This window comes from Mandrillus leucophaeus, unplaced genomic scaffold, assembly GCF_000951045.1.
Source record: "Mandrillus leucophaeus isolate KB7577 unplaced genomic scaffold, Mleu.le_1.0 Scaffold81, whole genome shotgun sequence".
NCBI lineage: Eukaryota > Metazoa > Chordata > Mammalia > Primates > Cercopithecidae > Mandrillus > Mandrillus leucophaeus.
The window spans coordinates 4,402,872-4,425,200 of NW_012108808.1; the positions used below are offsets into that span (position 1 = coordinate 4,402,872).

Sequence of the window (22,329 nt, forward strand, 5' to 3'; positions counted from 1 at the left end):
TTTGGATTATTAGGCCAAAGGTTTCTAATTAAATTGCTGGTATTAACAATTACTCAAACTGAAAGCATACTGTCTAAGAGAAAATAGTTGATTCACTTTGCAAATTCAGTTATAAAGCCAGAGGAATGTGACCAAGAAATATTCCAAGATATGAACTGAGAGTCAGAACAGATTTATCTCAATGATTTCCCCAACCATGGCACAATGTAATGACTAATGAATATTTTACTGCATATATCCAATATATTCAGAGATAAGTAGGCAAGGTGTGAGTATCAAAACAAAATATTTAGTAAGCACTTAATATCTGTTGAATTACTTAATTAGTTAAATGAAGGAAAACAGTATGGTCTCTTCCCTCAAAAGTTTTACAATGTAATTGAAAGACAAAGTTTTAAACTCTTATAGTTGCAGACAAAGATAAAATTAACATTAGAAAGTTTAAAATCATTAAATACTTTATTTAAGAATAGTATGTTTATCAAGTTAGGACAGTGGTATCATTTCTCAATTTACACATTCCTTTTGAAAATCTTAGGAAAAAATATTTCACCAATGTAAGGCACAACTCTTGAATATGCAGCGTAGTCTTCTCTCTTTATTCTGAATAACAGAAGCATGTAAATTAAATTATCCTCTTTGCACAACTATTCCCCCAAAACTAATTTATAACATATAATTATCTCCCTAAAAAGCAGTTACAAACCATAAATTGAATATGAATAAAATATGAAAAAGGGCACAAATTTTAAAGCCCTCCATGCAAAAAAAAATTAATACATTGGCTTTACCTATAAATCTTATTTTGTTAATGCTAAGCACAGAACCCTTATGGGCTTATAAGAGTCTGCAAACAGCTACAGATGAGTCTTCTTGTTAAGAATTCATTCAATGCTTCTCAGAATAGCAGATTTTAAAAAATGAATTCACTGAGGTTTTCTCAAACCTCTGAAAATAAGGCAACAGTTCACAACTGATTTCAGAAATAGAATGTAAGTATTAAATTAAAAATTCTACTAGGTCAGTGGGAGTAGATGGATTCACCTGAAGTGGAGCAGTGAAGGTTTATTTTACCTCTTTCAAGATCTCTCCGTATATTCCACCAGTTTGAGATAGGCTGGGGGAGGAGGTGGAATAGCTTAAAAGGTTTTATTTCTTATTTTAAAGTATAAAAACATACACTTAAAGGCTAAACCTATCTATAATCTACATCTTAATGTCAGCAAAAGATACTGCTTTCTACCCAAATCACCAATTGAATCAGCCTTGCTCGTGATTTCAGAGCATAAGGTGTCCAGAGAAGAAAACTCAAGACTGAATGGACTGCCATAATGGGGAAGTACAGGTAGACAAAGGCCAGCAGGTGAGACAGCATTAGAGAAACTATCTACTATGTCTGAATAAGCTCTCCTACCTTACAAGCATCAGCTACTACATTTGAAACCATCCTGAGTGCTGCATTTCCTATATGTGCCCAGACTTGGCAATGCCCGATAAATTCTGTATGTTACCATGTCCTGCATTTAATAGATAATTTGTTTAATGATACTCACACTTAATTGACTTTCTCATATCCTGAGTAGATTAATCTTAGAAAACTATTTCAAAGATAAATTTTAAATAATTAAAATAATTAAGGAACCCAGAATCTTGATTTAGAACACTGCTTTGACTTTTGTTATTACTTTGCATTTATTAGTATATCCTATTCATAATCTTGCACTTTCAATATAAAATTAAATATTTACACAATTACACAAAATAATTGCCAACTCCAAATCAACATGAATGGAGTGACACTGAAAATATCATACTATTCCCCATAAAAGAGTTCAGTGCAAAATAATCATTACCTGGTATTTTACATTCGGTTTGTGTCTTTATCTCTACTCCCAGGCAAATATTCTCACTTAAGACCCAGTGCTTTAACTGCTCCTTGTAAAGACACTGAATTTATTGTTATTGCAAATTTATTTATTACTTATGGTTATTCATAAAGAATTTATTACTTTCTAGAATTTTGGGATAAGAATCATAATCACTAATGCAAAATACTCTTAATTTTTTAAATGTTATATTTCTGTTTTTAAATATTAATAGTTCACTATTCTAAGTTCTTCATGAATAAAAAACACGTCCCAAGTTCATGAGATCTATGCAGCTCACTACTGTACCAGGTATTAAAACCTTAAGATAAGGGCTAATCCTCATCACTTATGAGAATTTCTCAAGAATGGGTCAAATGCGCCACATTTAAGTTTGCAGATTATTTTGTCCAGCTGCTCAATCAACAGAAATACCACTCAAAGAAATCAATTCTAAATTCATGTCTTTAATGAACACTATGTTTTGCAACTTGTATAAAAACTGATCACCCAAGCACAGACAAAAGGAATATATTTATCGTTAGTGGGCCTGCTAAAGTATTGACAATCAGTGTCCTCTAAATACTCTTATTTTGGCAATAGCCCATAAGCTTAACTTTTAGAAAATTTAGCTTGATACAAGAAAATAATTCATCATAATTAGACAATATAATTTTTCTACTTTTGAGGCAAAATATATAAATCAATACTTGTCTACATGACTTGCAAAATGTCTATATACTAAGATTGCTACAGTCTATAAGGTAACCGAAGTTAAGTGATACATACCCTTTAGAAAATGTAATTTGTCTGGGGGGATGGTTGCACATATATTTAAATATGTTAAAACCACTGACTTGTATATTTTAAATGTGTAATTTATATGGTATGTGAATTGTATCTCATGAAGGCTTTTTAAACAAAACAACACTGCTGTAACTTAGACCAAAAAAAAAAAAAAACACTTGTCACACATTGTTCTTTTCAGACATATTTTTATAAAGACAGAAATTAACATTTGTAGCATCAGCAAGTTTGATTAGCAAATGTTACCCATGTAGGCATAATTGTCTAATCTGTAGCCAAAGTGTGCCCCTGATGCTAACCACCCCTATAACTGAATAATCTATAAATTACAAAATGAGTTGTAATCCCCCATCCACTACCAGAACATGCCCTGTAACATATGGTGATTCTAAAAGAAACACAACCGCATGTGCCACCTCAATAGTTTCTCCAAACCTTCCAAGAGGAATTTTTTTCTTTAAATGTTCTTCTTTCAAGTCTTTTGTCATATCTGTGTGTACGAATCCTAAAAGAGAAATGTTTGTTTAGTTGAAAAGGGTACACACTAAGACATCTGCTGAATTTCAAAAAAACATAATGAATTTGTTTCTGAAAATTTTAATTTGAAATTATTTTTAAAAAAAATTTTTTTTTTTTGAGACAGGGTCTTGCTGTCACCCAGGCTAGAACACGGTGGTGCAAAGATGAGTCATTGTAGCCTGGACCTCTGGGGCACAAGTGATCCTCTTTTTTTTTTTTTTTTAATTATTATACTTTGAGTTCTAGGGTACATGTGCATAATGTGCAGGTTTGTTACATATGTATACTTGTGCCATGTTGGTGTGCTGCAGCCATCAACTCGTCAGCACCCATCAACTCGTCATTTATATCATGTATAACTCCCAATGCAATCCCTCCCCCCTCCCACAAGTGATCCTCTTGCCTCAGCCTCCCAAGTAACTGGGACTATAGGCGTGCACCACCACACTCGGCTAGTTTTTGTACTTTTTGTAGAGATGGGGTTTCGTCATGTGGCCCAGGCTGGTCTCAAACTCCTGGACTCAAGGGATCGGCCCACCTCAGCCTCCCAAAGTGCTGGAATTACAGGCATGAGCCACCATACCCACCCTATAATTTGAGATTATTAGTAATCCTTGTTTATAAAATAGTTTTGTTGGCTGGGTGCGGTGACTCACGCCTGTTATCCCAGCACTTTGGGAGCCCACGCGGGCGGATCACCTGAGGGGAGGAGTTCGAGACCAGCCTGCCCAACATGGTGAAACCCCGTCTCTACTAAAAATACAAAACACTAGCTGGGTGTGGTGGCAGGCGCCTGTAATCCCAGCTACTCAGAAGTCTGAGGCAGGAGAACTGCTTGAACCTGGGAGGCGGGCAGAGGTTGGAGTGAGTCTAGATAGCGTCACTGCACTCCAGGCCTGGGTGACGAGCGAAACTCCATCTCAAAAAAAGCAAAACAAAACAAAATAGTTTTGTTAGTAATCAAGACACCACGCCTATATTTTTATACAATTTAACTCAATGAATATTTACTGGACACTAAAATATCTGATCCCCAAGTATCTGGTCCACCTAGCAAAATGTAAGTAGGTAGATACAAACATGAATGAAACAAAATTCCACTCTTTGGGAAACCTACGATTTGTGGAGGAAATGGTCACTTGCACACCCGATTATGATGTAAGAAGTCTGGTGAATATCCTGATAGAAGTATACATAAAATACCACAGAATAGATTAATTTTCACTAAGGCAGGGATAGAAGAGAGTGGAAAGTAGTGTCAAGGGAAGGAAGGCATCACAAAAGTGGACACATGAATTGATTTGGTAGCTGATGATTAGAAAGGCCGGCATTTCCCACATCCGTATTTTAAAATCTTATGATCATATCCAATTCTGATACAAGTAAACACAGAAAATTCAAAATTTAATATAGTACTGGTGTATTCAGTAAAGCCTGACGAGAATATGTTCTAAAGAATGTATTAAGTTCTACAGTATAAAGAACTAACTACATATTACATAACCAACTAATCCTAAATAATTGCAAATATATACCAGGGAGAACTGTAGACTTATGAAGAAAATCTGTAAGATTAATACAGGACATACAAATACACATTATTAATAAAATGCTTAACTTAAAATCAGTATCCTGTATATTACTCAATCATTTGGGTTATTAAAAAGAAAGCAATATTTATCCTCATGAAAATAGTTAGAAAAAAATTTTTTTAAGGTCAGGAAAAATAGATGGACTAAAAGCTCAACATGACTTGTGAAGTAAACATTTAATGTGCAATCTCAAAAATATAGTTTCCAAATTGCCCTATGTTAAAACTAAATCATTTATAGCTCAAACTATAGATAAACCTAAATATATTACCTTTTAAAGTACCATAATAAATGTGAAGTAAACAATGAATTAAGAATTAACATTAGGCCATTGGTTTATTACGCAATACTATGTAATTACTTAACTTTCCTTTCTTTAGGTTTGCAGTTATAAATATCTATGCATATTCTTAAAAGTCTTGTGAAAAATATTCATAGATTTGTCTATCATGAAGCTTATGAATGACACTTTCATTAGGGAAAAACTGAAACAAGCTAAATGTCTTTCAATAAGAAACTGGTTAAATAAGTTATGATACATCCATACAACAAAATAATGCAGGTATTACAAATAATGCTATATGTTCTCATTTGTAACTGGGAGTTAAAGAATGTGTATACATGGATGTGATGACAATGGAGATTCAGAAGGGTGTGAGGGTGGGACGGAGGTGAATAAGAAATTACCTAACGGGTACAAAGTGTGTTATTCAGGTGATAGACACCCTAAAAGCCCTGACCTCCCCCTATGAAATCTATGCATGTAACAAAACTGCATCTGCACCTGCATTCATTTGTATTTATACAAATAAATGAATAAAATAAGATAAAAATAAAAAATTAAAATTATGCTATAGGATATTTAAATCTAAAAATAACATTTGTGTATAAAATGTAGGTTACTAATGAACTGTTATACCACTATTAAAAACACAACAAAAAACTTATACTAATGACTGAAAAAAGTATTATACCAAAATATTAACAGTGATTATCATTAGATACTAGAATTACAGGTAATGATTTTTATTTTCTTTCTATTTTTCTGCTTTTTGCAAACTGTCTACAACAGATATATATATTACTTTTGTATTCAGATAAAAAGTTGTTGAAAAAATACACACAGTACTACCTTCAGATAGTCTGTAATGAAGGCCTGGAATAACAAAACTAATTTTGTATTATGTGTGTTTCACTGTGAAATTACATTGTGAAATACAGTCTTCTCTGCCATAAAATCTTACCACATTTATTTTAAAAGTCAGCAATATTTCCTTCATATCCTCTCATCTTTAAGAAGAATGAGAAGGCCAGAAGGAATGCAAGAATAAAAGGAGGAGCAGCTAACACAGATATTGATACTAGCCTCTGTAGAATTTCCAATGAACTGTAAATGAAACTTAATTTACAGTGAAGAGTCACAATAATCAACAGGCAATCCAATCATCTTAATATCTTGGGGGTTCTTGCTATCCAAAGTTTTCTGTCTTTAGATACATGTATCTTCCTTTTTATTTTATTTTATTTTTTTTTGACAAGAGTCTCACTCTGTTACCAGGCCGAGTGCAGTGGTGCGATCTCGGCTCACCGCAACCTCCGCCTCCTGGGTTCAAGCAATTCTCCTGCCTCAGCCTCCACAGTAGCTGGGACTACAGGCACATGCCACCACGCCCAGCTAATTTTTGTATTTTTAGTAGAGACGGGGTTTTCACCAGGTTGGCCAGGATGGTCCTGAACTCCTGACCTCAGGTGATCCACCCACCTCAGCCTCCCAAAGTGCTAGGATTACAGGCGTGAGCCACTGTGCCCAGCCGACAAAAGTATTTTCAAAAGTGCCTCAGAGAGTATCCTAGGAAGCAAACCTCATCTCATACTTGTAATAAAAGCAGAATGAATAAAAATTGTCAAAAACATGTAAAAGTTCATGTTATCTTCTCAAAGATAGACACAATTATCCTTTAAGTTCTTTTCGAACTCTAGCAAAATTAGCATAGAATACTTCCCAGTAACTCTCACAAACTCTCAGCATAAAAATCGATGCATTTTAACCTAAAAAACAAAAACAGAAAAACACGATAAACTACAGTAGAAATGGTTTGCAAGAAAGACCTTGTGACTTTGCAAATCCCAGGCTCAACTTCTGACTCTGCTGGCCTGGCCTTTTTTCTCAAAGGCAGTATTTTGTGGTTTAAAAAACCACTGGATTAGGATACATTAAACTAGGTTCTGTTCCCTGCTCTGCTAATACTATTAAAGCTATAACCTGAGAAAAATCATGTGCCAAGACCAGCTCAGTCATGGAGACCCCAACCCAGCAGCACTAGAAGAATTAAAGACACACATACAGAAATATAGAGTGTGGAGTGGGAAATCAGGCTTCTTACAGCCTTCAAAGCTGAGAGCCTCGAACAGAGATTTACCCACATATTTACTGACAGCAAGCCAGTAATAAGCATTGTTCCTATAGATTATAGATTAACTAAAAGTATTCCTTATGGGAAACAAAGGGATGGGCCGAAATGAAGGGATAGGCTGAAATAAAGGGATGGGTCTGGCTAGTTATCTGAAGCAGGAGCATGTCCTTAAGGTGCAAATCGCTCATGCTATTGTTTGTGGTTCAGGAACACCTTTAAGAAGTTTTCCACCTTGGGCGGGCCAGGTGTTCCTTGCCCTCATTCCAGTAAACCCACAACCTTCAGCATGGGCGTCATGGCCATCACGAACTTGTCACGGGGCTGCAGAGATTTTGTTTATGGTCAGTTTTGGGGCCAGTTTATGGCCAGATTTGGGGCCCTGTTCCCAACAGTCACGTACTATCTGCAACTGAATGACTGTTTCTGTATCATAAAATGAATGAAATAGATGGAAAATGACAGATCTCTGAGGTTTCTTTTTTTTTCTTTTTTGCTTTTTTTTTTTTTTTTTTTTTTTTAGACAGTCTGGCTCTGCCACCCAAGCTGGAGTGCAGTGGCACAACTGCGGTTCACTGCAACCTCTGCCTCCCAGGTTCAAGCAATTCTCCTGCCTCAGCCACCCCAGTAGCTGGGACTACAGGCGCCTATCACCATGCCCAGCTAGTTTTTGGTTTTTTTGTTTTTTGTTTTGTTTTTTTTTTGAGACGGAGTTTGGCTCCTGTCACACAGGTTAGAGTGCAATGGCATGATCTCGGCTCACTGAAACCTCCACCTCCCAAGTTCATGCCTTAGCCTCCTGAGTAGTTAGGATTCCATGCATTCGTCACCACACCAGGCTAATTTTGTATTTTTAGTAGAGGCAGGGTTTCACAAGGTTGGTTGCGCTGGTCTCAAACTCCTGGCCTTAAGTGATCAGCCTGCCTTGGCCTCCCAAAGTACTGGGATTACAGGCGTAAGCCACCATGCAGCCTGGCCTGAGGTTTCTGTTAGCCCCTGCAACCCTACGATTCAAAGATTAAAAGTATGCCTCATTAAGTACTCTTCATGACAACTTTACTTGAAATTTAGGAAAGTAAGTTCCCCTAGAAGGGCCCTCAGTTCTCACATTGGTAGGTACATACAGGTTAGACTACTTCCAATTCAAGAAGCACTAATGCTAACCTGGGTTTTCATCCATGCTGTGTTGAAAGGAACTGATTGGCCCTTCTGGGTGGATGCTAGTTCTGATATGTTTGTCCTTTTGGAGACAAAAAGTAAGGCCACAAAAGTTGTGAGTGACCATTTGAACATGTTTTTTCACCTCGGGAAAAAAGCAGATCTAGAATAAGGCATGAGATACTGGAAGGTCTCCAAGCCTTAGACAGGCAAGGAGACCAAAGCAGTGAGACACTTTCAGGGACAATCCCAGCGAGATGGCAAGATAACCTCTACCACACAGACACAGGCTGGCACCCTTCTTTCTGCTTGTATTACTTTCTAGTCTATGCTCTCTCTCTGCTTGGCCCCAAAGGACTCTCCCCCATATCATCCTTTCACTTCATTTGTAAAACTCTGGAAATTTTGCTCTACTCCCCTTTTTGCTAGGTATACATTTACAATGCCTTTCACACTAGGCTATAAAAATTACAAACTACCAGTAGGTGCCACTGTCCAACAAATAATGCTACTGCATCTCCTGGAGAGTTAGGGGTTTCCAATTTGGAGGACAGACATGTGATCCCCCAAAAACAACCAAGTAAGCTAGATATGGAACAGATAAAGGCTGACATCTTGAAGCTTTTAATAAGGTCCTGTTAAACATTACAGCCTGGATTCATCTCTGCTATGATCTATGTCTATGTTAGGTCGTATCTGTACAATCTGATGATTACAAGAAGTCCAGAACAGGAATGATGTCCAGCCACCCACCTCGAAGGAAGAGTCTCCCTCTACTGCTCAAGCTTAGAAGACAAGGGTGTGATTTATTTAGGGAAAGCTTGCCACAACCTCTCCCGAGACCTATGAATGGATACTTGGGATAACAAATATCAGCGGACAGCTGCTAGCCATCACTGAACTCTGCACTAAAAGTAAAGTGGATGAAAGAGGCCAAGCTGAAAGGAAGGGATGAATTCACCAATGCTGGTTTTTCCTCTGTGATTATGTTATTTTCTGTGGAGGACAAGCACATGTCCAAAGAGCCTCTCTTCATTTTCTGTAGCTTTTTAAAACATGTATAAACTTTACGTTTTTGAGGAATTTTAGGTTTACAGTAAATTGAACACAACGTTCAGAGAGATCCCATGCACCCCCTTTTCACCCCTCCTTCCCATTTCCCCCTACTAACATCTTACCTTAGTGTGGCACATTTTTTACAACTGATAAACCAATATTGATACATTGTTAAGTAAAGTCCATGGTTTATATTAGGGTTCACTCTTTATTTTATGTATTTATTTATTCATTTATTTAATACCATTTTGTCTTCACAAGCTAAGAGGTCACTCTTTAGACTGTACAGTTCTACAGGTCTGGACAAATGCATAATATCATGTGTCCACCATTATAGTAGCATACAGAATAGTTTTACTGCCCTAATAATCTGTCTGTAGCTTTTTAAAACTCATGTATCTGTCCCCACTTTATCAGAAATTAAAATTTATCAGAAATTAAATTAAAAATGTAAAGCTAGTCTCTAATGATAAATTACTCTGGGCTGTACGGAACTTCCATGTCATTTTATATTAAAGGTTATGAACCACATGATCTTCATTTATAAATATATTCACAACCCAGGGCATGACATATAAATAGTCTCTTGGATTCCATATCATGTATCACAGACTTGAAGAGAGAGATTAATAGTCCTTAAACAACTCACACACCCTTCTTTCTGCTTGTATTACTTTCTGGTCTGTGCTCTCTTCTTGGCCCCAAAGGACTCTTCCCCCATATCATTCTTTCACTTCATTTATAAAATTCTGGAAATTGTGCTCTACTCCCCTTTTTGCCAGGTATATATTTACAATGCCTTTCAAACTAGGCTATAAAATTTACAAACTACCAGTAGATGCCACTGTCCAACAAATGATGCTACTGCATCACCTGGACAGTCAGAGGTTTCCAATTGGCTACAAAGTTATCACTTCTTAAATCAATGAAAAGATAATTGAAACGACAAGCACTGAACCAATTTAGAGCAAAGATACTTCTAGTTTAGTTCCATATATGTGATTAAAAACCCAGTACAATTTTTACAGGAACTCTTCAGGAACAGGGATACTCTTGCTCATAAAAGTAAATGCATGGCTCCTGCCCAGTGAGAATTTATATTTGATAAACTCTAAAGATATAGGCTAGGCATGGTGGCTTATGCCTGTATTCCCAGCTACTACTGAGGCAGGAGGATAGCTTGAGCCCAGAAGGTCGAGGCTGCAGTGAGCCAAGACTGCACCACTATACTCCAACCTAGGCAACAGAGTGAAACCCCATCTCAAAAAAAATTTTTAACAATTTTTTTAAAAAGATTGTTTCCTTTATGTATTTCTGACTAGCTATATAGTATAAATAGAAACACTTCATTTCCATATTCCTAGGTCATTATTTTAGTTTTCAACATTTTTATATACAGCAGAGCCTTTATATTTAAAAAGGCATCAGGATTTTAGCTTATCACTAGTACTAACAATTGTGAGATGGGGCACTATTTGATGTATCTACCAGCTCAGATGTCCACTCTTTGATTAAAGTTTCCAGGACTCAAAAAAAACCAAAAACAACCCCAGACACTTTTCTAAGGGAGAAGAAATAAGGCTCTTACCAAAAAAACTAAACCAAGATTTTAACCAGAACAAATTTCTATGTCTTAATATTATGTTTGTAGAAGGAAGCAGAGTGAGAAATCAACTTCATTCCAAACAGCACATAAGAACACTTAGAATATCTGCTCTGAGTAGCTGCCAAACTCATACAAATCTTTGTCACCAAGATTTTCTCCAAGCAGTAAACATAAAAGCTCTTCAACTTAAAAAATAAATAAATAAAAGTGCTGAAACACTTAAAGTATCCTCTAGAAATACACACAATACTATTTGTCAAAATTAAAAATGCATATACCTCTGAGGTCTTGGCAATTCCAGTCCCAAGATTACACTCATATACTTGCAAATGTGCAAAATAAACTATATACAAGTATTGTCACTGCAGTTGTAACAGAAAAAGTTCAGAAAATAAATGCCCGTCAAAAGACAACAGGTTAAATAAGTTAGGCATACCCTTAAAACAAACATTATTTTCTGTTTTCATTCAGCCATTAAAAGTGACACAACAGTCACAAAACACCAATTATTACAGATTCCATTTATATGAAATGTCCGGAATACGCAAATCTGTAGAGACAGAAAGTAGTTTAGCGGTTACCAAAACCTGGGGAGATAGGAAAGAAATAGGGAATGAATGCTAATGGGTTTAGGATTTCTTTAAAAATGATGAAAATATTCTAAAATTTACTGTGATAAAGATTGAACAATTCTGTGACTTACTAAAACCACTGAATTGTACAATTTAAATGGGTGAATTGTATGGTATGTGAATTGTATTTCCACAAAGCTGTTATTTTAGAAAGTGAAGCAGCTCTATATGGAAAAACATAGAAACATCACCAAGGTATATTGTTCTATGAAAAAAGGAAGATACAGAACACTGTGAATTGCATGATACAATTTGTGTTATCTTACACTCACGCCTAGCCTGCTTTATTGGCTTAAATGAAATACAAAAGAAACTATGTAGTTAACAGCAATTACTTTTAAGTAACTGAATGTCCAGAGGAGAAAAGATTCTTCATGCCTTTTTGTACTTTTGAATTTTGTACAATATTATCTATTCAAAACACATTTTTTAAAGTAATATAGCCATTATAGGTTCCACTTATCAAATATTGTTTCTAATATTCAATATTTTCCAATCAGTAAGATTTACTATGAACAGTTTATTTCATATTTAAAGTAATACCAAAGATTAGCAGCTATTGATCTTTAAAAACAGTCAACAACATTAGGCAATGAATGGCAGCCTAATTTATTATTTTCCTTGTTCCTTGCTTTTCCTGTTATAATTTGCTTTTAAACTGTTTTCCTGCTAATTGGAAACTCTATTTGAAGGTGACCAGGAAAACTGACATTGTTAACTCTGATGTTTGTTAGCTCTGTTAGAAGATCTGTTGAAGAATCTGGTTGAAATTACTATCTAAAATAAGGTTGATAAATAATCCATAGAACTGATGTAATTCTACTATTTCAAGTTGCACTTTGCTTCTGACCAATAATGCATATTCATGCCATCAAATCTGCTAAATATACATAAAGGCCACCCTATTAAATGGCAACATGTTCAGCTACAGGTTGTTATCTGTAGTATAAATTGCACTGGAAATCCATAATATATAAATATATATTATGCTCTATAAGGGTTCTATGCTCAACGAAAAAGGGGAGTGATAAATAAAACCACCACTTTCAAAAAAAAATAAAATAAAAGACTGCACTGGAAAGTAAAATCTTTAAGAAAGAAAGACTACAACCACACTTCCATAACAATCTTAAAACTTCCCCTTAGTATGCAAACTGGATTCCCACTATTTAGTCTACTGCCTTGACAACTATTTACTCTTAACTAGACAAAATTAAGCATTCTTTCTTTCTTCAACATTTCCATAGCACCATATATGTACCTCTATTTTATATTTATCATAAGACATTGCAATTATTTGTTTACATGTCAGTCTTTTTCACTATACTTAGCTCCTTGTGCAGAAATACCTATTCATTCCTGTATCTGGGGAGCTAGCACAGCCCCTGCACGTAGGAGACATGCCAGAAAGTTTGCTGCATGAGCTACTGTTAGCTAAGAACACTTGCATTTCCTGTAAACCATTCAGCTTTTAAATTATCATGAACTAAAATTAAGCCTTCATTACCCACAATATTCCAATCCTGAAAAGAGAGGGAAGCAAATACATGTAGTTCCAAACCACAAATAATTTATTCCACAGATGTTTCATCTAGGCTAACGCTAAAAATCAATCAGCTTGCATAAAGCATACACAAAGAGAAAACAGCACTAAGATAATAAAAATGCTGCTTTTGGATTGCTTTTTCTTTTTCTTTCTCTCCCTACTCCCAGAAAATGGATGTATCTGAACCAGTCACTTATCAAATATTCATAGATTTAGAATGTCTGAATGTAGCTAGTCGCTGTGCCAAAAAAAAAAAAAGAATTGAAATAAAGACACACTATAGACCAAAACGGTTACCAGGATATTTTGATAAATCCCTGATACCTGCTGGCTCAACCTCAGTGCCAAAGAAAACACCAACTGTAAGTAAGGTCCAAGCTGGAGCCGTTAGTGACTGGAAAGGGAAAGGTGGCAAACGTCTACTTCAGCCCTCTCTTTCTTACAAACGACCAGCAAACCGAAATAAACTGCCTTTTCTTATATAGGTGATTAATTCTTAAGTACCTACAGTAGGCTAGGACAAAGATTCCATGGCTAACTGGCAGAGGCAGATAAAAACACTTGTGTTACTTAAATACCAAGTAAATACCTAATCAAAATTTCTAGCACACCAGCTAATTAGTGATAATGTATTTTTGAGTTTTAGCACCATTTTATTACCCTTTTCATTAATCCAGGCAATTGTATCAACTAGTAACCTGGCAAAAGGCAAATAATGGAAAAGTAAAAATTAGGAAAATGGGAGGTTCCAGATAGTTTAGACAGACCATAGTAGTAAAAGAACAAAACTATCTAAAGTTTGTGTAATGATATAAAGGAAATATAAAAAGAAATTTTTTATTTTTACAGAGACAGGGTCTCGACAGGGTCTCGCTCTGTCACCTAGGCTGGAGTACAATGGCATGATCATAGCTCACTGCAACCTCCAACTCCTGGGCTCCAGCAATCCTCCTGCTTTAGCCTCCCAAGTAGCTGGGACTATAGGTATGCACCACTATGCCCGGCTAATTTTTTTTTCTTTCAGTACGGACAGCATCTTGCTATGTTGCTCAGGCTGATCTGGAACTCCTGGCCTCACGATACTCCTGCCTCAGCCTCCTGCATGAGCTACCACACCTGGTAGGACATTAATTTTAAGCTTCCATTAGGTGGAAATCAAAAGACAAAGCTTTTAGTAACAGTTTTTCCATAAACTAGATGTATAACCTTAGGCAAGTCACTCTGAATCCCAGGTACAGTTTTCTAATCTACAAAAATGACTGGAAAAAATGATCTCTAAGACCCTCTCCACCTTAAGTTATTCCATTGGTGCCAAATTTAAAAATAAAGCCTCCTATGTTTTGGATGTTTGTCCCCTGCAAATCTCATGTTGAAATGTGATTCCCAGTGTCGGAGGTGGGCCTAGTGGGAGGTGTTTGGGTCATGGAGGCGGATTCTTCATGAATAGCTTGGTGCCCTCCACATGGTAACAAATGAGTTCTCACTGTTCACGCCAGAGCTGGTTGTTTAGAGCCTGCCACCTCCTCTCTCTTGCTCTTGCTCTTGCTACCCCCATATGACTTGCCTGCTACCTCTTTACCTTCTGCTATGATTGAAAAAAAGCTTCCTTGGTCTCACCAGAAGCTGAGCAGATGCTGGTGTCATGCTTGTACAGCCTGCAGACCCGAGAGCCAAATAAGCCTCTTTTCTTTATGAATTACCTCAGATAGTCCTTTATATAAATGCAAACAGGCTAACAGATAGACTTTATATAGAATATGAGGTACAAGAGATTTTTTTGAGTCTCCCAGTTCATTATTTCATTCTTTTCACAATCATTTTACAAACTATTCTACCCAGATGTCAATTACTAATGTTCCAAATAATGGTTTCCCGATAAAACAATAATCATAATCAAGTTATTTTAATAAAGTTTTCACAAACCTGGTGCAACTACATTCACTCTAATTTTCTTTCTTGCTACCTCTTTAGCAAGAGCACGTGAAAATCCAACTAATCCTCCTTTACTGGCACTGTAAACGGACTGGCCAGAATTGCCTTTTAAGCCAACAATGCTTCCTAGGACAAAAAAAAAAAAGCGTATTAAATTCAATTAATGGGGTTACTTGAAAATTCAGATAATTTATAGTAAACAAAAAGGTAAAACCCACCTCACCTTGTCCTTTGTTAAAATCAGAAATTCTAACCACTGTCATCAGTCATTTACGGAAGATGTAAGAGTCCAAGTCTGCTCCAGATACATACAGAAAATAGCATTTGAAAGCAGCTGATATAAAACTGCCAATGCAGGTGCTTGCAAATTGATCCATTATGTGAAGGGGACACACTCTAATTTCTGAGCATGTCAGATATGATGAAAACTCTGTATGAAAATTCTCTGGTATTTATAAAGGCTTCCAGCAGGTAGAGGTTAAAGCCAAAAAAACAATTAGTCAGACAAAAGCTAACTAATTTTATGATTCTACAACACAGACATAAGGCAGAAAGCTCTCATTTTCTCTTTAAAAACTAGTTCATTTGAAGACAAATCTCACTAAAATTGAATTACGTGCATAACTCATTTTATTGTTCTGCTTTATTGTGCTTTGCAGATATTGTGGGGTTTTTTTGCTTTTTTGTTTTTTAACAAATTGAAGGCTTGTAGCAACCCTGCCATCAAGCAATCCTATTAGCACTTTTCCAACAGCACGGCTCACTGTGAGCAGTGCTCACTCTGTGTCTCTCTGTCGCATTTTGATAATTTTCACACCATCTTAAACCTTTTCATTATTATGATGTCTGTTATAATGATCTGTGGTCAGTGATTCTTGATGTTCACTGCTGTTGGGGTGCCACAAACAAAATATTACTGCTCACTGACAATGCATCTGCTCACCAAAGAGCTCCGATGGAGAGATGTGCAAGGAGATTAATGCTCTTTTTGTGCCTGTTAACACAATATCCTTTCTTCAGCTCATGGATCAAGGGATAATTTTGACTTTCAAGTCTTATTTAAGAAACACTTTATAAGTCTATAGCAGTCATAAATAGTAAGTCCTCTTAGGAATCTGGGCAAAGTAAATTGACAGCCTTCTGGAAAGGATTCACTGTTCTATATATCATTCAGAACATTTGTGATTCATGGCAGGACGTCAAAATATCAACATTAACAGGAGTTTGAAAGAAGTTATTTCAACCCTCATGGACGACTTTGTGGGGTTCAAGACTTCAATGGAGCAGAATTACAAGTGGAGCCTGAAGATGTGACCGAATTGCTACAATCTCATGATAAAACAAATGGGTGAGGAGTGGCTTCTTATGTATGGATAAACAAAGTTGTTTCTCAAGATGGAATCTACTCCTTATGAAGATGTGAATAGTGTTGAAATGACAAAGGATTTAGAATATCCTACAAACTTAGTTGATAAAGCAATAGCAGGGATTGAGAGGAGTGGCTCCACTTGGATTTTTTACTTGGATAAAAAATGTTGTCTTAAGAAATTGCCACAGCCACCATTATCAGTCAGCAGCCATCAACATCAAGGCGGGACCCTATGCCAGCAAAAAGATTATGACTTGCGAGAAGCTCAGATGATCATTACCACTTTTTAGCAATAAAGTATTTTTTAGCAACAAAGTATTTACGTTGTTTTTTAGATATAATGCTACTGCATACTTAATAGATCATAATATAACTTTTACATGCACTGAGAAACTAAACAATTGGGTAACACAAAATTTGCCACATTGATTGACTCTTCATTTCATGAAAGATTTCTCTGCAGCATGTGATGCTGTTTGATAGCATTTTATCCAAGTAGAACTTTAAAAATTGGAGCCACTCCTCTCAATCCCTGCTATTGCTTTATCAACTAAGTTTATAGGATATTCTAAATCCTTTGTCATTTCAACACTATTCACATCTTCACAAGGAGTAGATTCCATCTTGAGAAACAACTTTGTTTATCCATACATAAGAAGCAACTCCTCACCCATCTGCTTTATCATGAGATTGCAGCAATTCAATTTGTGTGACTTACATTCTTGAGATATTCGCTTTATTCTGGTGGAGTAGAACCAAAGCTACAATATCTGCAAGACATGCTTGTACTGTCGATCTAAATTGGCAAAGCTTCAATTATAAACATTTTGTAAAAGTGCAATTTCATTACATTCAGTGATGTATTGTAAATTGTACTGCCTACTGAAGATTCTTGAGTGACCACATCTAATGAATATGTAATAATTTTTAATTCAAGTATCAACTATATGCAAATAAATTCTTGCAAAACAGAAGTGGGGAAGTAATTTTCTGCACCACTGACCTGCACTTATGATATAAAAATTAATCAAGGACCTCACAAAATTTTTTTAAAGTAATTTTAAAAAAAGAAAACATTCCAAACATCTATTAGAATCAACAAGTTCAGTATTAGAATATTTATCTACATTATATATTGTCAGCCAATTAATAATAAAGGAAGAGAACTATGAGGTACACAGACAGAAAAGACATCAGACTGAAGAAATGCATATGGACAGAGAAAGAAGTGTTTATCAGAAAGAAAAATACAGAGAGACACAAAAAAAGAAAAATACATGCACAAAAAAAATACCAAACAGGGCTGGTCTGATGGTAGCAGGTTATCAGAACTTATTAACAATAGTGTCACTAAAGTTGGTGCCTAAATATGAGTGGCTTTTTAAAAGAAAAAAAAGAAATACCAAAACAGAAGCTTTAGCAGCTTTGATGTGTGCCACGCACTACTGTTCATCAGGTCAAAAAGTGATAATTTCTGAAATATCAATGAAGTGTCTAGCAGTTTAAAGTAGTCCTTTCTGTAGTAAGATTCTCAATTTACTTTTTATTATCTATTATTTTACTTTTAGCTCAATTCTAAAAGTTTTGCATGCATAAGGAGGACTGACGGGTTTTTTTAAATATACCTAAAAACAAAAAGAATATTTTAGAGTTAAATAAATATACCTCAGGTTATCAGGTGACAGATACAGGCCTGTCTGCCTACTTATAAATATCCCAAGTCCTTATCTGGCTGTGTTAAAAGGCAAAGGTTGACTCATTGACTAATCTCTTATATAAGAAAACGGATTCCTTAAAAAGGGTAAATGTCCAAAACGCTCTCATGTCCCCTTAGTTTATTAGCATAGTATTCTTTCCTTCTCTCGTTTTCAAAACAGAAAAACCCTAAATTCTGGCTTGAAAAACCATTTCCTACATTTAAAAGAACAGGGTCATTTACTTTTATGGAGCAGCATCCCCCTTTTGTGGCCTTTTAAGGTTTTACCATTTGAAAATAAAAACAAATTATATCCTAGTATTTCCAAATTATCAAACTGAAATAAAATTTCAAGTCATTTTGCATTTTAAGTTCTACAGGCATATACTCCACAGTTTATCTGCCCTGTGGGTTAGATGAACTGAAAACTAAGGGTTACTTACATCCATTCTTAAAAACAGAGAAATTTTATCTTCCCTTAAACCTCTACGCAAGATTTAATAGTAACCTATGCAACTGCTGTAGACAATATTACTTAGCCCCTACTGTCTACTTTAATTCCTTGTCCATGTTTTAAAAATTAGGTTCCTGGCTAGGCACGTGGCTCACGCCTATAATCCCAGCACTTCAGGAGGATCACTTGAGCCCAGGAGTTAAAGACCAGCCTGGGCCGCATAGTGTGACCTTGTCTCTATTAAAAAAAAAAAAAAAAGTTTCACATAAAAATCAGGATGGTCCAATTTCCCTGGAAAAATCAAAATTGCTGGCAAGACTGGAACCACATTCTTGCACAGCAACAATCTACTGAATCTAAGTAGTGGTCTCCACCATTCCATATGGGCTCTGGACAATGAAGCTGGATATCATTTATCACATGGCTGGTACTGTCCTTTTTCTTGTACTCAGTGGTGTCACTCATTTAACACCGGCCTGACTCCTATAGGGATGTGAATGTGTGACTCTTATTTTACTCATTAATCAATTAATTAAATCCTTCTTTCCATAGATAATATAAATTTCATTCATGTTTCACAATAAATTACAAATTAGTGGATTAAATATTTTTATGGGAAGGTATTATGGGATAATTATAAATTCACAAAGGTGAAGACTCACCTACATTAACAATAGACCCTCCCTGTTGTTGAATCATAGCCCTCATGGCAGCTTTACAGGTCAGCATGGAACCCAAGAGGTTAGTATGAAGCTGAGATACCATATCTTCAGTTTTTGTTCTTACTAAAAGACTATCCCTACAAAATGAAACAGCATATAACAGTATATAGTAAGATAAAAACAAAAGAGGTTAAGACTAATATAACATTTTTACTGAAAGTAGAGTGGAAGAAGTGCTTCCTATCTAAGCTAGAATAACTAGAATACCTAGAGTCCCATTTTGAACTTGGCTTGAGAAACATTTTAAAATAACAATTGATAAACCAGAAAGGATCCACTTGGAAGACAGGTTCTTACCCCATCTCAGCTTGAGTGGAAATATTCTTAACCCCTAAAAGGAGTACCATGTAGCCAAAATAGTTTGAATGACCTGAGCAACTGTCATACTAAGCCTTGTTTAGCAAGAAAATTAATGTTATTCTAAATATTCTCTCATAAATTCATCTTTTAAAAAATAATGTCCACTCCATGATTCTATTAGTGTTAAGTTCACAAACTGGCAAAACGTATATATGGTGACAAAACTCAGAAAATAGTTACCAACAAGAAAGTATTGAGAAGACACTGCCTTCTGGAGCACTGGAAACATTCTACACCTCAATATGTGTGATGACTACAATGTTAAAATCGATTACGCTGGGCCAGGCGCGGTGGCTCATGCCTGTAATCCCAGCACTTTGGGAGGCCGAGGCAGGCGGATCACGAGGTCAGGAGATCCAGACCATCCTGGCTAACACGGTGAAACCCTGTCTCTACCAAAAATACAGAAAAATTAGCCGGGCGTGATGGCGGGTGCCTGTAGTCCCAGCTACTCTGGAGGCTGAGGCAGGAGAATGGCGTGAACCCGGCAGGCGGAGCTTGCAGTAAGCCGAGATCGCGCCACTGCACTCCAGTGTGGGGGGACAGAGCAAGACTCCGCCTCAAAAAATAAAAATTAAAAAAAATAAAATAAAATAAAATTTAAAAATCGATTAAGCTGGACATTTGTTATATGTTGTATCTCAATATAAAAGAAAAGAATTATGGATTGACAAGTTTTAAAATAGCTTTTACTCCCAGTTAGAAATAAAATGAACATATTAACTTACACTAATCAAAGACATATTAGGAATAAAAGTTTTAAATATATATCAGAAATTTATTTAAATCTGTGACCAACCTGTTAATACCAGCTGCATTTACCAAGAAATTTACTCGACCTAAATGTTTCTCCATCTCTTCAAATGTATTTTGAACATCATGTTCTTTAGCAACATCACAGCTAAATGCCAAATGATCTCCTACACAACAAAGTCAAATAAGAATTAATTATAAGTTATAACTCAAATTTTAAATGTACTCAATACACATTCGTTAAACATTTACCTAAGATGGCAGGCCTGTGCTAATCTAGAACCTAGAGATTGAAAAAGTAATGTCATGAGGCCTGGCTTTCACAGAGGTGGTCTAATCAAACTGGGATGAGGGAACAAAGAGGAAATAAAGTACTACTGCAGAAAGTTAATTTTAAAATTTTCTTTTTAATCAACAAAGAGGGGAGGGCTTTTTCAAGCTATAAAGGCTCTGTAAGATTCATCTAATAGTATTTATAGCTTTAACACTGAACTCACGCTACCCAATTCGACAGTCTTCTCGGTTTCATATTATTTTTTGAAATTTATGTCTAATTCTGTCAGGTTTTTGTTGAATTAGTTTCTTTGGCCCTGAACAGGAACTCTGAGGTTTCTTCTTTTTAAGTGCTACAGATGCACTATGGCACATATATTATAACGACTATTATTCAAACCTGACCATCAGGAGAGACGAGACAACACAAGAAGCTGTAAAAATGCTAAAACTATAAACCACGGGGGGAAAAAACACTTTTCACTAAAAGCAACGGTTACTTACCACTTTTTAAAAAATGGTTAAATGCCAAAAAACACTTCAAAGGAAAATAAAGCATCATTCCCTATGTAATAATCTACCATTTTAATACTCTAAAATGTAGAATTGTTTTTAAAAGCTAAAACAATTGCTTATTTCCTGTCTGACCTTGACAAATATGCTTACACCAACATTACAACATCAAGCTTTTGGAAACAGTAAGTGACCTGGGGAATTATATTTTCTAGATGAAAAACAATCTCTCATGGAACACGATTCAAAGGAATGCAGGGCCCAAATGCATCCTGTGTCTTACTCTTGGTTTTCACCTGAAGACTTGTGGTGTCCAAAACCACCTTTGAAAGCTCAACTAATGGCATCAATCCAGTCCAGCAAACACTGATGGCTTGGGGTGACTCGGTAAGGGTCACCACTCTTCCCCTCCTTTGTTAGAATGGCAAGGAATATGAGCTTCAAGAAGCATTCACTGGCATTCTCCCTGAGTTATAACTTACAGAATTTTTTTTTCTTTTAGAGAGCCCAATACTCTCACGACCAGCACTGAACAGGTGATACCAAACCGATCAATAATGTTAACTTAAAAAAGAACAGCCACACCTGGCGCCTATAGTCCCAGGTCCTTGGGAGGCTGAGGTGAGAAGATCTCCAGAGCCCAGTAAATCAGGAGTTGGAGTCTAGCACAGGCAACATAATGGGAAGGAAGCCCTCTCAAAAAAAAAAAAAAAAAAAAAAAAAAAAAAAAAAAAAAAAACCACAAACCACACACACACAAAAACAGTAAGAGCCACAAGACGCACCCCTAGGCCTCTATTCTCCCCATGCCTCCCTGATAGTAAATGAAGTACAATTTTGTCCAGTCTAGTAATTAAACAAATAGCATCTTCCGATCTTTCTAACGTCCTTTCTCCCTAAATTCAAGGAAGAATTAAATTCACAAAATGACTAATCCACTATTAATAACCCGGAAATAAAAAATCCTGAAGTTTAAATGCAATAAAAAAGAATTTGGCAGAACAAAGTTCAACTGTCCATTTGCAAAACTCACCAAAACAATTTAGTAACATTAAAGCAAACCAG

General features: G+C 36.0%; 1 protein-coding gene across 2 annotated transcripts in view; it reads right to left on the bottom strand.

Annotated features, from left to right (window-relative positions):
- Positions 1–440: 440 nt before the first annotated feature.
- The window catches only part of CBR4 (carbonyl reductase 4), a 24,916-nt gene continuing 3,027 nt past the window's right edge, over positions 441–22,329 (bottom strand). Inside the window, exons 3-5 of one of the 2 annotated variants that reach the window (XM_011967793.1) lie at positions 19,306–19,442; positions 15,116–15,250; positions 441–3,177 (exon numbers count right to left, since the gene is read on the bottom strand). In XM_011967793.1, the coding sequence (XP_011823183.1) occupies positions 2,999–3,177; positions 15,116–15,250; positions 19,306–19,442 (451 nt within the window). In that variant the 3' untranslated portion in view covers positions 441–2,998. Of the gene's footprint in view, positions 3,178–14,403; positions 15,251–18,432; positions 18,463–19,305; positions 19,443–22,329 lie in introns of those variants that run through there. The other variant, XM_011967794.1, reaches the window with a different exon arrangement.